This window comes from Tursiops truncatus, chromosome 17 (assembly GCF_011762595.2).
Source record: "Tursiops truncatus isolate mTurTru1 chromosome 17, mTurTru1.mat.Y, whole genome shotgun sequence".
In the NCBI taxonomy this organism is placed as follows: domain Eukaryota; kingdom Metazoa; phylum Chordata; class Mammalia; order Artiodactyla; family Delphinidae; genus Tursiops; species Tursiops truncatus.
The window spans coordinates 2,264,137-2,278,892 of NC_047050.1; the positions used below are offsets into that span (position 1 = coordinate 2,264,137).

The 14,756-nt window shown below is 44.5% G+C and overlaps 1 protein-coding gene across 11 annotated transcripts in view; it reads right to left on the reverse strand.

The window, feature by feature from the left end:
* Nucleotides 1-14,756, reverse strand: part of PCMTD1 (protein-L-isoaspartate (D-aspartate) O-methyltransferase domain containing 1) — a 61,224-nt gene that overhangs the window by 22,287 nt on the left and 24,181 nt on the right. For 6 of the 11 annotated variants that reach the window (XR_012327142.1, XM_019925355.3, XM_073794384.1 and 3 more), the window contains one exon: nt 12,028-12,457. The exons of 2 other annotated variants lie outside the window; for them this stretch is intronic. Coding sequence is in view for 5 of the 9 variants with exons in the window: in XM_019925355.3 (XP_019780914.1) it covers nt 12,028-12,334 (307 nt within the window). In the remaining 4 variants the exon portion in view is untranslated. Of the gene's footprint in view, nt 1-5,407; nt 5,940-12,027; nt 12,458-14,756 lie in introns of those variants that run through there. 3 more of the 11 variants (XM_073794385.1, XM_019925363.3, XM_033843207.2) reach the window with 2 other exon arrangements.

Here is a 14,756-nt window from a genome sequence, read left to right on the forward strand (position 1 = left end):
TCCAGGAACGAGGTACAGGGCAACGATCTAGGGACTGCTCCTTCCCCCACCCTGCTACTGGCCGAGAATGTGACCAACAGGATTCCCATTTCCTAAGGCTACTGTGCCTTGTGCCTGCCCCACGACCCCACGACAGTAACACACTGTTCTGAGCTAGTCATCTCATTCGTCCCAAACTTCTGAGACTGAGCCAATCAGGTTTTCCATTCTACGTTTTTGTTATATTCCTGTCTTACTTTGAGATTGGTCTCTCAGGAAAAAGTGTGTGTGTGTGTTATTTTCTGTATCTGGTATGTATCTTAGGAACTACTTAACTGGATGTGCCCCCTTCTGAATGCCATTAAAAATACAACATATACTGGAGTTCTACCGACCTCTAAGAACTTTAAAATAACAAAAAAATCAGTCCTCAATTAACATTTTTGAATGTACAGGGGGGCACATGAAATACCGGTTTGTAATCTAGGAATTACCTAACTATAAAAATTAAACCAAAATGTTCAGATACTATCTTCAGGTCAAAAGCAGATAAACCTACTATATTTCTATTGCATTTGATTAATTTAAAAAAAAACTGATTCTATTTGGAAAATGTATTCAGATTAAAAAAAAGATTAGATAAAAAGGTCCATCAGACCACAACACTTATAGCATTACCTTCCTTTGAAATGCTTTATACTTTTTTAAATAAGTTATTCTGATCAATGAAATCTTAAATGTTTTGCTTCTCATTTTTTGTTTCCTTACTGTCAAACCATTAGTCTTCATCTGCTAACTGGGACACCCATCCAATATCTTTTAAGATCTCTTGTAATTCCTTAATATTACCAAAGACAAATTGCCAAAAACTAGAATTTCCTTTTTCAAAAAATAAACGAAAATGGCACCAAAAAAATAAACTTAGAGAAGTACACGTAGTAACGTCACTTTTTAATTTAGTATTGAATCTGACTATTCTGAAAACTTGAATTTCCGTAAGGAAACAAAAAAGGCTAGGAAACACTGAGTAAAGTTTTCCTCATTTAAAAAAACTCAAATTACTCTACAGTTACTTAACATTATATATATAGTAAGGAAAATATTGCTCTAGGAAATGAATCTAATTTTCCTTCTACCCTTTTAAGGTAATCCACTGAACGTAAAACATAACGGAGACTTTTTTCATTTTAAGAATCTAGTTATACTCATCAACCATCTGGAAAACAAAATGAGGGCTATATGGATGAGAGGTCAATAAAAAAAGGTCACTATTGCTGGGGCTGAAGCTTCCAATAGGACCGAACGGATAAACACTATAATAAAGGCGGCAAGTAGAGAATGTAGAAATCAAGGCTTCTGCTCAATATTTCAGACTGCCTTAGTAACAGAGGGCGTCTGAACTTAAGAGCTCTAAGTCAAAAGGGACTACGTAGGCTGTTTGTCACTTAAGACACCACTGGTCTCATTTTCCTTTTCTTGCTTTCTGCTTATACAATATCTAAAAGCAAAGTGGCACCTTTTGGAAATAAGGTTTAAAGTTTGTTAAGAAAATTTCTTAACGTTGTTTTTCACATCACCTTGACACAAAATAAAGACAATTTCATTAACATACAATGGATTTGTTTGGTAGTATCATAAACACACATGTACGATATACTATCATTAATTTCTAGTACAAACACCATTCATGATTTTTTAACAGGTGGAATTGCTTCATTTTAAAATATCATGGACATATATCTTTAATTATCACTAATAAACTGAACAGTAATTAACATGTTGAAAAAATAAATTGAAAAGAATGCATTCATAGAAGGCAGAACTTAAATGGCAATGCCACCAGTATCTCATTTATTTGGAATGTGATATACAACTAGAGCACATCAAGCACACAATAAAATTGCAGCGCGATGCTCTTTATTACAGCTCATTTGACACCTGTATCAAATAGACCGGAAGAATAAAACACAGAAAACGAAAAAAGCATACACAGCTGCTTCTAGGGAAGGGGACTAAGACGCCTGGGGTGGGAAGGAGGCATTCTCACCATTACACTCTATTGTCTGAAGTGTGTCTTAACACATGCATGTATAACTTTTTCGATCAAAAAATAATGAGCTTAGTCAAAGAGATTTAAAAAAAAAAGTACAAGATTTTCAAATAAATAAGTAATGTACAATAACTCTAATAGAAAGGTATAAACTGTTGCTGGAGAAAACTGAAATGGCATCCAAAAGATGAGAGCTTAAGACTCCCTATCACCATCTAACAGATGAAATGTTAATCTGACTGTGCTGAATACATGCCAGTGTTACTTTGTATGTGCCAATGTGAAGAGATTTTTCTATGAAATAATAAAAGCTTAACTTTTGTCATATAAATTCTTAAAAAATCAAAGTACTGACAGTTGACCACTATCTTTAATTGCTAAATACTAAAGAGAAAACAGAAACTTACACAGAAGTCAAAGTTTATTAAGACAAATACAGGTATTAGAAAAACATAGGTATCCTATATTAGAAATTGTTTTTAAGGCTGGCAAAAGTCCATTTATTAAGAGCAATAATATAACAAAATTCCTATATAACAAAAAAATCTAAAGACTGTTTTTCTTTTGTAGTATTTGGACCTAAACCAGCTTATTTATCATCTTCCAGTTAGTCGATAATGAGAGCTTATACATAAAGGTCGCTGATTATTAGGTCTAGGTATCAAGTGTCTATCAACACCTCCACTTCTTACCTACATGGCTGCTGGCCCTGTGTGACGCCCAGCACCCCACACCCCCTCTGAAGCACTGAGCGTGGTGTGCAGGCCCGGGCACCTGAGAGCTGCACAGCGCCCGGGATGCCCGGTGTCCTCCGTGCTGTGCGGAGAGCTAATCCGTGGAACAGCCACAAGCAAAAAGCACCTCACAGTGCACAGCACGTAACCAGAGGAGCTCTGAAGATGAACAAGTCGCAGTCCGTGTGAGACCGAAGCACTGCAGGGTGCTGAGAAACCGGGTGGATTAAGGCCAGTGCCTTCGTTTCCAATCCTGGCTCCTGCTACAGCTGGATCATCAGACCAGTCACTTACCATGTGAGGTCTTTCCTACTGTATGGAATGGGTCTGTGGGAAAATCATGTAAATTATGTAAAAGTCTTTCACACACCATAAAGTACAAGATGGGTACAAATCATTAGAAATTATAACATGCTCTCCCCTTGAATACAGAACTGGTTAACTGTAGAAGCAAAACTGCAGCTTATAGGTGGTTCTCTACCCTGACTGCATGTTAGAATAACCTGTGAATTTTAAAATCAAATTTCAAAGTCGATTAAATTTAATTTGATTTAAACTGTAAACAGGGGGAGGGAATCTCTCAGGGTGAGGCCCAGGCTCTGCAGGTGACCCTAACAAGGCAGCTTGGGTTGAGCACCCTAGCTACACCCTCCTAATTATTGCCATGCCCATCTAAATGATTTTTTAAATCTCTTTGGACTATTCAAATCTGTGCTCTCGTTGCTAAAATGATAATCAAGAGTTAATAACTACAAATAAAAGCATCGGGATAAAACTAAATATTTACCACAAGAGGGAGTAGGTGAATCAGTTATTCGGTTTCCATGAAATTAGCATAAAGTTTCTCAGTGAGAATTAAGTCACCCTTCAGTATTGGGGCGAGGGGGGGGGGGCCGTTGGTTCCAGGACCACCCCCTGCAAATACCAAAATCTGTGCAACTCAAGTCCCTCATATAAATGGTAGTATCCGCATGCACCCTGCACATCTGTACATCCTCCCCTAATCATCTTGACTACTTGTAATACCCAATACATAAATGCTACGTATAGGAAATACAGCGTAAATACTATGTATATAGTTGCCGGCACGTGACAAATTCAAGTTCTGCTTTTAGAGACTTGCTGGACTTTTTCCCCCCAATATCTTGATGCACGGTGGATGAATCCATAGATGCAGAACCCGTGGATACAGAGGACCAACTGTATATGTAAAAACACCTTTAAACAAGTTACAATGATATTTTATTACTAATTCTAGTTGAATAAAGTAGGCATCTTTGGGAAGATTTACAAGTAACTTTAGAAGAATTCAGAGATGGTAACAGGTGAAAAGCAGACAAGAATAGGTTTAATTCTTTCTTTCCGTGAACACCCTGGGGTATAACGCCAAGAAACAAAATAGTGCAAAGGTAGATGAAGAAAAGGGAAGAAAAAATGAGATCAGCAAAAGATTAAGTAACCGATAACCAGATAAGAGAAACTGATCGAATGCATTTCCATTACGATACAAATATTTTCTTATGGTTCTCCGCCTTATTATATCACGTTACCAAAGCATATTAACAAAAGACACTGTCAAACATTTACCTGAATCTTGCCATGTTAAGCTTAAAATTCTTTAGCTAGTGGGACATACCTAAGACTGGAGACTTGTTCTCTGCTCTCTAGGTTTGGGAAAGGCCGCGTGAAGCAAGCCTTGGAATTTACCAGAACATTCCAGTCCCTCAGGCTTCTCTCAGCTTATGGATATAAGTACTGTTTTCTTTTACTACAGGTGAATCTTAAAAATATGTTTACACGAAATCTGAAAGTGTCGGTTTAAACAGTTACGGAGCATGGCCCCAAGATCCTAAGTAAACTATGTCTAAAATGTCCACATATCAAGAACACATGTCACCATCAGCTGCTTCAGGTATTTCCACCCAGTGGGCTGATAATACCCAAGTCTAACGTGGCCAGAGTAGTTTACGACCATCTCTCACACGCCTACACCAGACACTACGCCAAAGCAGTCAGTAAACTGAGGAGTGTGCGCAACTGTGACAGAACAGGACATGGTTTACAAGGTAACGTGAACAGCTGTAGGTCTTGATCCAACTCTGTTCACGCACTCACTTTCCACGGAAGCCATTTCATCAGCCCTTTTGTTGTACTGCATATTCACCTGTGAAGACACTCCAGGGCCAGTGCAGTGACCAAGTCACATCAATACTCAATAAAAATTCCTGAACTAAACGAAGAACAGCCAATAAATCTGACCCAACGCTTCTATTGCTAGTTCAGAAGCGATGTGCACGATTTCAAGGGTGTGGGATGTGTCTTCTGCACTGCTGTATCCTCAGCAGCGGGCTCAATGGCACGTATAATAAATACTCTTTGGGAGAATGATAAAGTACATAAACTTAGCTACCATCCCAAATTTAAAAGGTTCACAAGGAAGGCTGAGGCAAGTGATATATATACAAAGCATAAAAATGTGTATTTGTCACGTCTTCATGTGTCAAATCTATTTTATCACAGAATGAGGCATTGTACAGAAGTAAATCTTACAGAAAAGTATATGTCATTGAAAATAAATTTCTTACTAATTTTAGCTGTTTGCTAGAAATCTTCTAAAATGCAATACAGACTTTCCTTTATGTACCTAGGAAAGGTCTTCTGCTTTCAAGTCAACTGCCACCCTCTAAGCATCCTGCGAGTCTGTGCCGAAGCGGAGGTGTCCCCAGGGCTCCATGCGCTGACTGCTCTTCAGGTGGGAAGATGAGACAAAGCGAGGAGACAGGTGAGGGGCCTGGCGGTTCTTTCAGGTTTCTAACCCTGTGAACAGACTGCCTATCCCGCAAGATAAAAGTTAAGGACAGAGAAGAGAGACTGCTGTTCAGGCCCTGCCTTGAGTAATTTTTGTAGGAAAAAGTACCTTTCACCAAAATGCAAACACAGGAGGTATAAGCCACTTGAGCTGCTCTGTCTTGTGTGGGCGAGGGTAAGGAAGGGCAACTTGAGCTGGAGACAGGCTGAACTTGGGAATCTCGTGCACACTGAAGAAGAGGCGTGCAGTAAGCACTGCATAATCAAATATCCAGCTTGTTGGCCAGCTTGGAGGATGCGGAGTGTCCAGAGCTCAGCAGACAGACCTGGTGCTGGAAACCTGGGAATCCTCTGCCTGGGGAGGTGACCTGAAGACAGAAGGAAGAGCCACCCTTCACCATAGGCTGAAGCCAAAGAAGCTTCCACAAAAGGACAGAGGAAGTGTATGTAAAGGCAACGCAAAGAGCAGCAGAATCCGGGGGAAGATTCTTTGCACCAAAGGTGAGGGAGGCTGGACGGGCTGAGGCTGCAGGAGCTCCCGCACAGACGACGTGAAGGCAGCTTCCAGGAGCAGCCCTGCGACACAGGTGAGCCTCTGACGCGGGTGCTCAGGCCGGCACCCAGCTCAGCCTAGAGGAGGCTGCCAGGGAGAGACACGGCGTGGGCGCCAGCTCCGGAGGGAGTCGCCGGGAGACGGAGATTCACAAGTCATTTCACACAGAGACACAAATTCAGAGAGGGTGAGGAGTGTTCTGGAGTACACAGTCAGCACACGGTGTCTGTGGTCGTTTATGTTCTGTAAAGTCCAGAAAATACTTACGAAGCAAATGCTACACCACGGCTACTAGGGAAATACGCACACATACACATACATACGTACCTCACAGAGATAATAACGTTCGGTCCTAAAAACTCACCCTGGTGGAGTCTATTTTCTCTATTTTGCACAAGAAGCGAGCTTCTGGAGAAAGGGGCCCAGCACCCAAGCTGCTCGCACCGCACTGTGACTGGATCCTCTGGCCGCCGCTCTGAGACGCTGAAACCAGGAGCAGAACCGTCCCTCGACCCAGGCCAGCTGGGGCCACGCCCACAGAGCGGCTCCCACCACCACCACTCCGCCCCCACCGGCACCCGCACATGTGCGTCAATGACAGATACTGACATCAGGGTTACAGACGCATTTCAGCAAGTCGGCAAATTCGCAAATACGGTTCAACTGGTTTTGGTGCATGGACGATCCAGGCTGGGGAGCGTTAAGCCTGAAGGTAAAAACTCAGGATGCAAAGTGACCCACCTGAGACTTTTCACAGCACCGAGGGAAGTGCCTTTCAACCTCGAAGAAGAGCTTGAAGAAATATAACCAGAAGAAATTACTATGAAAACTTGGTAAAATTTCTACAGCTTGCACTGTTCCCTAAAACTGTATTTTTATTACTATTAGCTGCCCTGTAATAATCAGCAGTAACACCCATAAACACAGAATCATCTGGGGACTTCCACAGGAGCAGCAATGAAGGAGACGGCTGTCAGTAATGACTTCCGCTCCACAACCAGAAGTGAGGGGAAAACCCCAAGAAACACAATAATGGTAGCAACTCAATGCAGGGCATATGGGCAGAAAAAAGATGCACGGGAGCCCAACCAGGGCTAAGAAGTAACGGTGTAAAGGAGCTTAACTGATCTCAGAAAATGGTAGTGGCCTAAACGCAAGGGTTCTTTTCAAAACAGATTTGCTCAGAGCCCAAAATAAAGCCCATTCCAAGGACAGTCTTTGTAATTCTTAAAAAGAAAAATAATAATCTCCTAAAAAAGAAGAAATAGGGTAGAAATATAGAGGGAAAACTGAGGTTTGGCTTAATGCAGAGAAGAAGAGAAGAGAATCTACCTTAGAGAGAACCCTGGAAACGTGCAGAATGGGTTTTGTCTCACCAAAAAAGATGGGGGAGATGAGGCAGAAGACCACTCTGGATCTCCCTCATTCTCAGGCCTGAAGTGAGCCATGGGGGTTTTCTAAAAGGGGTGCTTAAAAAGATATGAAACGATTATTTGAAAATCCTATTTCTGATAAAGGGCTTGTACCTAAAATATATAAAGAACACTTACAACTCAATAATAAGTACACCAACAACTTAATTTAAAAATGGAGAAAAGGTCTGAATAGACATTTCACCAAAGAAAATAGAGGAATAACCAAAAAGCACAGGAACAGATACTCCACATCATTAGGCATCAGGGAAGTGCAAGCTAAAACCACAAGATACCACTTTATACCCACTAAGATGGCTATTAAAGAAAAAAAAAAAAAAACCATCAGTGCGGCTATGGAGAAACTAGAACCTCGTGTACTGTTGGTGGGAATATAAAATGGTGCAAGCCACTCCAGAAAACAGTTCGGCAAGTTCTTAGAAAGTTAAACATAAACTCCCCATACAGCCCAGCAATTTCACTCCTAGGAACCCACCCAGGAGAAATGAAACTGGAGGTCTCCACCAAGATCTGTACATGAATGTGCACATCAGCATCATTCAAAATCAGCATTAACTGGTGAAAGGACAAACAAAATGTGGCACACCCACACGACGGAGGATTACTCAGCCACCAGAAGGAACGGACCACTGATACACGCCACAGCACAGGTGAACCCTGAAAATGTAACGCTCAAGGACAGAAACCATACCCAAAAGACCACAGACTGCATGACTCCACGGACATGACAGGTACAGAAGAGGCGAATCTACAGAGACGGAAAGTAGCTAAGTGGCTGCCAGGGGCTGGGGCAGGGGCCTCTATGTGTGATGGAAGTGCTCTCAAGCTGGATTACGGCCATGCTTGTACAGCTCTGCTACAGACTTAAACTCCCTGACTTGTACAGTTAAAATGGGTGAACTTTATGGCATGTAAATTAGAACTTCATCCAAGTGAGGAAGAGGGCTAAAGTGAGAGAGAAAACATGAATGTCTGAGGTCAAAGGCAATGTCAGTGTAGCTGAATAAGTAAGTACCACTTAATGTCCTGTGGTAGAGAAAGAGCACAGAGACCAAACATGACGGCCACGCACAGCTTGACCAGCCCCCTGGGAGGTGAGGGCATTTAGGTACACTGGCGGTGCTCTTCCCATCAGACACGCAAGCCTGCCCACCGTGTGACCTGTAGGACCTAAGGCTGCAGAGCTGAGGCAGCGGCGTACGCAGTGCTGGGTGATTCTGGCAGTCTCTCCACAGTCACGTCTGCTAACTCAGGACCTAGGCAAGAGACTGAGAAAGTCATTCAGCCCGAGGTTCCAGGTTTTATAAGCAACACCTAAGTTTTATATTATGGGTTACATAAGGGGTGAATCCCTCAGCACAAAGGACCAGAATGGAGACGAAGCGTCCCCACCTGAACCAGAAAGATGATCAGAGTAACGTGCCTGCGTGGTTCTGATATTTAATGACACGAGAGACCTCTTTCCCGCACCCTATTCAATGGGCTTCCCTGGAGAAGACAGCACTGAAAGGAGGGTCAATTAAGGACTAGATTCTGTGTGGAAACCCTTTGCTCCAGGAAGACTCCTAAGGAGAAGAGAGCGGAACAAGAATTTATCTTCAACTGGGAACGAAACAAGTTGTCAGAAGGAGGCATGATTTAGAACCTGGAGCAGTCCATTTCCTCAGTGCGCGGCAAAACTAAATTCCATTTATGAGTAACTGCTCCAAATGTGGTGGAAGACACTTCCTGCAGCCAGGATCACCCTAACCTCTCACTGAATGAGAGCTCTCAGGACTGCAGCCCACCCTCTCCAGGGGAGATCCCTCAAGGGGCCTCGTCAGACGCGCTGCCCTCCCGGTGCGGCCCAGAGCCTCCGGATCACACGAAGCGTGTCCTCGGGCGAGGAGTGCTGCCCACGGGGAGCACGCGCCGCCCGTCTCGGGACTGGAGAGCAGGGCTGAGGGCCAGAGTGCTAGAGCAGTGCAGCTAGGAGACAGCTTCTGCTGCTATGGCCACTGCGAAGCACTGGGCCAAGCCCGACGCACGGCTCTCAGATTATTACAGGCAACACGGAAGCAGCCCCCTGTGGAGCTGGTTCTAAGTGATTTTTACGGATGTATCCCCCTCCTTGACTTTAATTAAATGCTCGAGAAACACAAACCAAAAAAGGGGAGCAGGAGGAAAAAAGATTAGCTTCCTCAGAAGCTGGAGAGATCCAAGGTTTATTAACTGTAATCACAGTCTTACAGACTCCGCTCTCTCTGCCTTTCCTTTTTTAAAATGTCTTTATCTTTCTCATCAAGTGAATTATTTACCAGCAAAAGGAGAGGTATTCTATCTTGGTCTTGACTGCAGGACCACACACAGACAAACGCTGGAACACTGTCCAGTCAGCACGGTCACACATGTGACTGAAGATTCGCGACCTCCTGGAGCCTGCTAACAGGAGGAAGCGGCATCACTGTGGGTCACTCAAACCAGGGTCTGTTTCCCCACAATGCCCGCGGGTATAGAGGAGAAAGCATTCAAGATATGATGACGTTTGCAGTCGGCCTTCAAATACATCTGGCCCCAGTCATCTAATTTCTTGGAGACAAGTACTAAGGAATGGAGTTTAGGAGGGTGACCTCACTGCTGGTAAGGCAGCTAGTTAGGACCCCTGCTCTCCCCCCACCAGGCCTTTGGCTAAACTGCCCTCCCTCAGCAGGAGCCAGCTGACCGGCTAGAAGAGTGAAGGGCAGAACAACAGGTGCCTGGATGTGGAGTGAGGCCTGGACTTGAGCCTTAAGCAGCCACAGCTAGTCAAGAAACGCACTGGCTCAAGGAAGGCAGCTCCCGCTTTGGAAAAGCAGCTCTCCCTACTCCCCCTCCGCTAAGCTCCTTTGATTTGGAGACCGTCTCAAACCCTAGAGATTCCTTTTTCAAAGAGGCTCTAATGACACAAGTGCTAGGTTTCTGGGATTCCCAACCTGATGAAAAATTGCTATCTCAGGATCAGCAGAGCACCAAATTTAAATGTAAGCTGCTAAATTTCTTTCTTGGCAGAAATTAATAATGTTACCGTTTTTGACCAGTTATTATGTATCGGGAACTGACTCAGCTGTGGGATGAAAGGGCTTTTTTTTTTTTTTTTAAAGTGAAATGATTGCAGGTTCCACGACTAGGAGAGCAAGTACGGAGCTAGTCAGTGTTTAGGAAGGGGGAACTTCAGGCCTGAAAATGCCTAAAGTCGTACGATGTGAACACATAATTTACCGTGCAGACTGGGACACTTTGGGAAAGAAAAGGACATCATTAATATTGATGCTAGGATAACCAGGAAAACCCAGGACTGCCTCAGTGCACCAGGACCTCCTGGAGTACAGCCATTTCTCTATTTAAAATCCTTCCATGATCCCCATCACTGTAGAGTAGTCTGTAAACCAGTCTCATCCCTATAACGTGGGCACACACCCAACCACGGCACACAGCACACAGGATGAGAACCGTGCGTCTTCCTGTCTCTCCACTCCCGCCAGTCTGCAAACTCAAGGGCAAGAGTCCGTGTTATGGGCCTGACGCTCTACCTTAATGCTTGTCGCACAGCAGTTCTCGGTAAATACTAAGCGGCTCAGTGACACTCGTGATTGTTCATCCTCCATCCAACATCACAATGTCTCAGAGCAGACGCTCCTGCGTGCATGCTTTGTCCACCCGCCTCCTCAATCCCCCAGCTGTCATTTCCTAGCTACGTGACTCTAGGCGAGTTACTGAACCTCTGTGCCTCGGTTTACTCACCGACATACGCAGGAATCATGACAATACATACTTCACAGGGTTACTGGGAGCATTAAATGAGTTACTGTATGTCAAGTGCTTTCAGCAATGCCTAGCCCTCGTAGTAAGCACCCAGCAAGCTTCTTGAAGGCAGAGACATTTGTCCCTTTTGATCACTGCTGCATACTCGCTCCAGAAGTAAGGCCTGGCAGAGACACTCGACGAGATGGCATACACACTTCTCTCCCCGGTCCTGCGCTTTGCCCCACAGTGCCACACCCTCCATACCCCACAGACTCCTGCACCCTAACAAGAGCACAGCACCATCCCCTTCACCATGGGGCACTGACTGATAGCCATCAAACTCTCTATGCCAGCTGTCAGGATGCCAGCTGTCAGGACACTTTACCTGAAGTAGATTACATGATACTTCTGAGTTTCCCACCTTCCAACTGTTCAATTCTAAGTACAGACAATGGCTGGGGGTTCAAAAACAGCTCCAAGAACTTTTTAAGTCTAGGACTGAACGCAAAGCTAACTATCAGGGTCAGGGCTGAAAATAAGGCAAGATTACTACTATGACCTTGTGTTTCCACACTTAAGGAAGGTAACTACTTTTAGAATATACATTCAAACATACATTGTACACAAAGTTACAAACCCTATAAATCATAAACAGTAATACAAACTCAGCTTACTTTTTAAAATAGAATTTTACAAAAATTAAATTACCTAAAATTAAGCCCACCATTGTACTTAAATATCCGGTTCCACTTCCCAGGTTAAGAAAAGACAATCCTGGTTGAAGTTTCAACGCTTCCATAACTTCTGAATAAATGCAAGGTGCTGACAAGTGTATGTTGCCATGCTTCCAGGCTAAGTCTTTGTAAGCATTGTCTCGGTAGCCTTCCAAATAGTAATCTCCGCGATCAATCGCTCTGAAGGCTTGCTCCACTCTTTCAGTGCGGATATACTGAGCTTCTTTTAAGTTATCAATTAAGTCATCATTATCTTCCCCAGCACTCACAGCTCCTCCCATGATAGTATTCAAATCAAACCATAAATTTTAAAATGTAATAAAATTAGCAGAAATGGCTTCCAATAATGTAGTGTGGTTTGTTTTCCTTTAATATTGCACTTGATTTCCAAAAATAAATTAATCCTGAAAGGGAAGAATAAAAATAAACAGGTTTAAATGAATGCTCAAAAGGAAAGTAATTCCAGCTTATTAAATATATAATAGTCATTATAACTAACTACCATTTCTCAAGGACATATTCTGTTCCAGGCACAGAGTTAAGCTCTTTAAATATATTGTTTTATTTATTCTTATAACCACCACAAAAGGCAGCTTAAGTTTGATCTCCTCTGTACAGACAGGAAACCTGGGACACAGAACTAAGTTAAATCACCTCATACTGTGAGGTCCGGTATGGCAGCCACAGTCACACATGGCTACCCAGACCTAAATTAATTAAAATTAAATACAATTAAAAATTCAGTCACACTGGCCACACTCCAAGTGCTGAAGAGCCCCACGTGGCCAGTGGCTGCCATGGTGGACAGGCTGCTCTGGAAGGGGGCGCGGCTGGGGCGTGGCCCCCCGGCCTTCCCGACTCCAGAGACCATGCCCCTCCATCACTGAGCCACGTGGCCTTCTTCAGAGTGTGGAAAGCCTAGGTAAATAAACACGAGTTACTGGATTTAAAGTTCCTAAACTTAAACATCCACTATCAATTCCTAAATGCACCACATAAATTCAAAAGGTTAACATAAAGAAGAATAGATTACCTAAACACAGAATACAAAATGGAACATGTTTAAAATGTGTGTCTAGAAATACATATATATACCTATATGTAAACATACATACTAAGATTGTTGTGTTTGGTAAACCCTGTCATGATAAATGAGACCACAAATTTTGTTAACAACTTTAATAGGTTAAGCCTTAGAACATACGTTATACACACGTAGGTACAATGAACTTCTAACAAGTCAAACTCAGCATCTTTGAACGGAAACATAAGTGCAACTTGATAAAATAAGAATTTCAATAGTACTATTCAATACACAATTTAAGCTTTATTCAATGCGCTAATAAGCAAATTCATGTATCAATTAATTTCTGAATTGATAAATCAGGCGAGAGGGAAAGCGAGAAACAAAAACACCCATATGGCCAAAAACCAGAGTTCTGACAGCCCACTCGGTCCGCTCCTGACTGGCGAGAAGGCGAGCAGCCGGACCGCAGCCGGACCGCAGCCGGACCGCAGCCGGACAGAGCGGCCGCGCCCCTAGGGCCTGCCCCACTGCCGGGGCCCCTCTTGTCTCTCCTCCTCTCCAAGCAGGGGAAACACTGCAGACTCGCGCCGCGCTCCTATCTAGCGCGCTCAAGCTCAGGCACACAAACGGCTGGCTCCGACGTCCCCACCCGCTCTCCTTGGAAAGGGCCAGGGCCCGCGGCGCCATCCTCCCCGCGAGCTGAGCGCCCTGCAGCCGCCACGCAACGAAGGCGGACGGGGACAGACCCTTTCCAGCTCAAGCACCGCGCGCCGCGCGGGGTGCAGTTCCAGCACTTAAAGGTGGTGGGATTTGGGGCCGCGCCGTGAGGCTTGCGGGATCTTCGAGGCCTACCGCTGGCCCGCCAGGGAATTCCCCATTTAGAGGTGTTTTGACAGCATGGCCTCTAAGCACAGGTTATAGCTTTCTCACCGGGTCCTCAAAGTCTTCCCGAGACGACAGAAAAGCTGGCGACGCTGGGCAGCGGCGGCTGCCGTCAGACCCCCCCCCCCCCGCCCCCGCAGCACTTGCTGAGGATCTGACGAGAGCGACTCTGACTACACAGAGACATTTTACAGACGGCTCTACCGAAACGCCGTAATCTACTAGCTTGAAAAGTTCCCTTCTGCTCTGTTTTATGGCTGAAGAGTGACCTGACCCTTCTCGGGTCCTTCTTAACTCTAACCCAAAATCATCACAGCAAAACGCACGCGTGGACCGCACCACACGGGAGCTCACACTCTCAGTGAGAAAGGCAAGGGGAAGACCCAAGCGACCAGGGACTGCCGCCATTTGCCGCCATCTGTGTACTGCCTCACCAACGCCACCGTAAGCCTGGTAAGAAGGCCCTGGCACGCCCACTGTCAAGTGAGAAACCGTCCGTAAAGGATGGGGAGCTACAGCTCACGTGACAGACGCTGCTGAAGGTGCCCACGGAGCCCACAGGGAACTGGCTCCGGGGATCAAGGAAGCTCTCCTAAGCGCATGGACTGTGCAACACAGTAATGGGAGTCAGGGAATTTACAGGCTAAGGAAACAGCTCAGCCTAAGTCAAGAGAGCAGAGAAATTACACGGAGCTGGGTAGACTTCAGCCTGCAGGCCAGTGATTTCTTTGGGGGGGACCCTTTTGAGAGTCTGATCACAAACTCCCCTCTATTAAAAAATGAACAAATTAGAA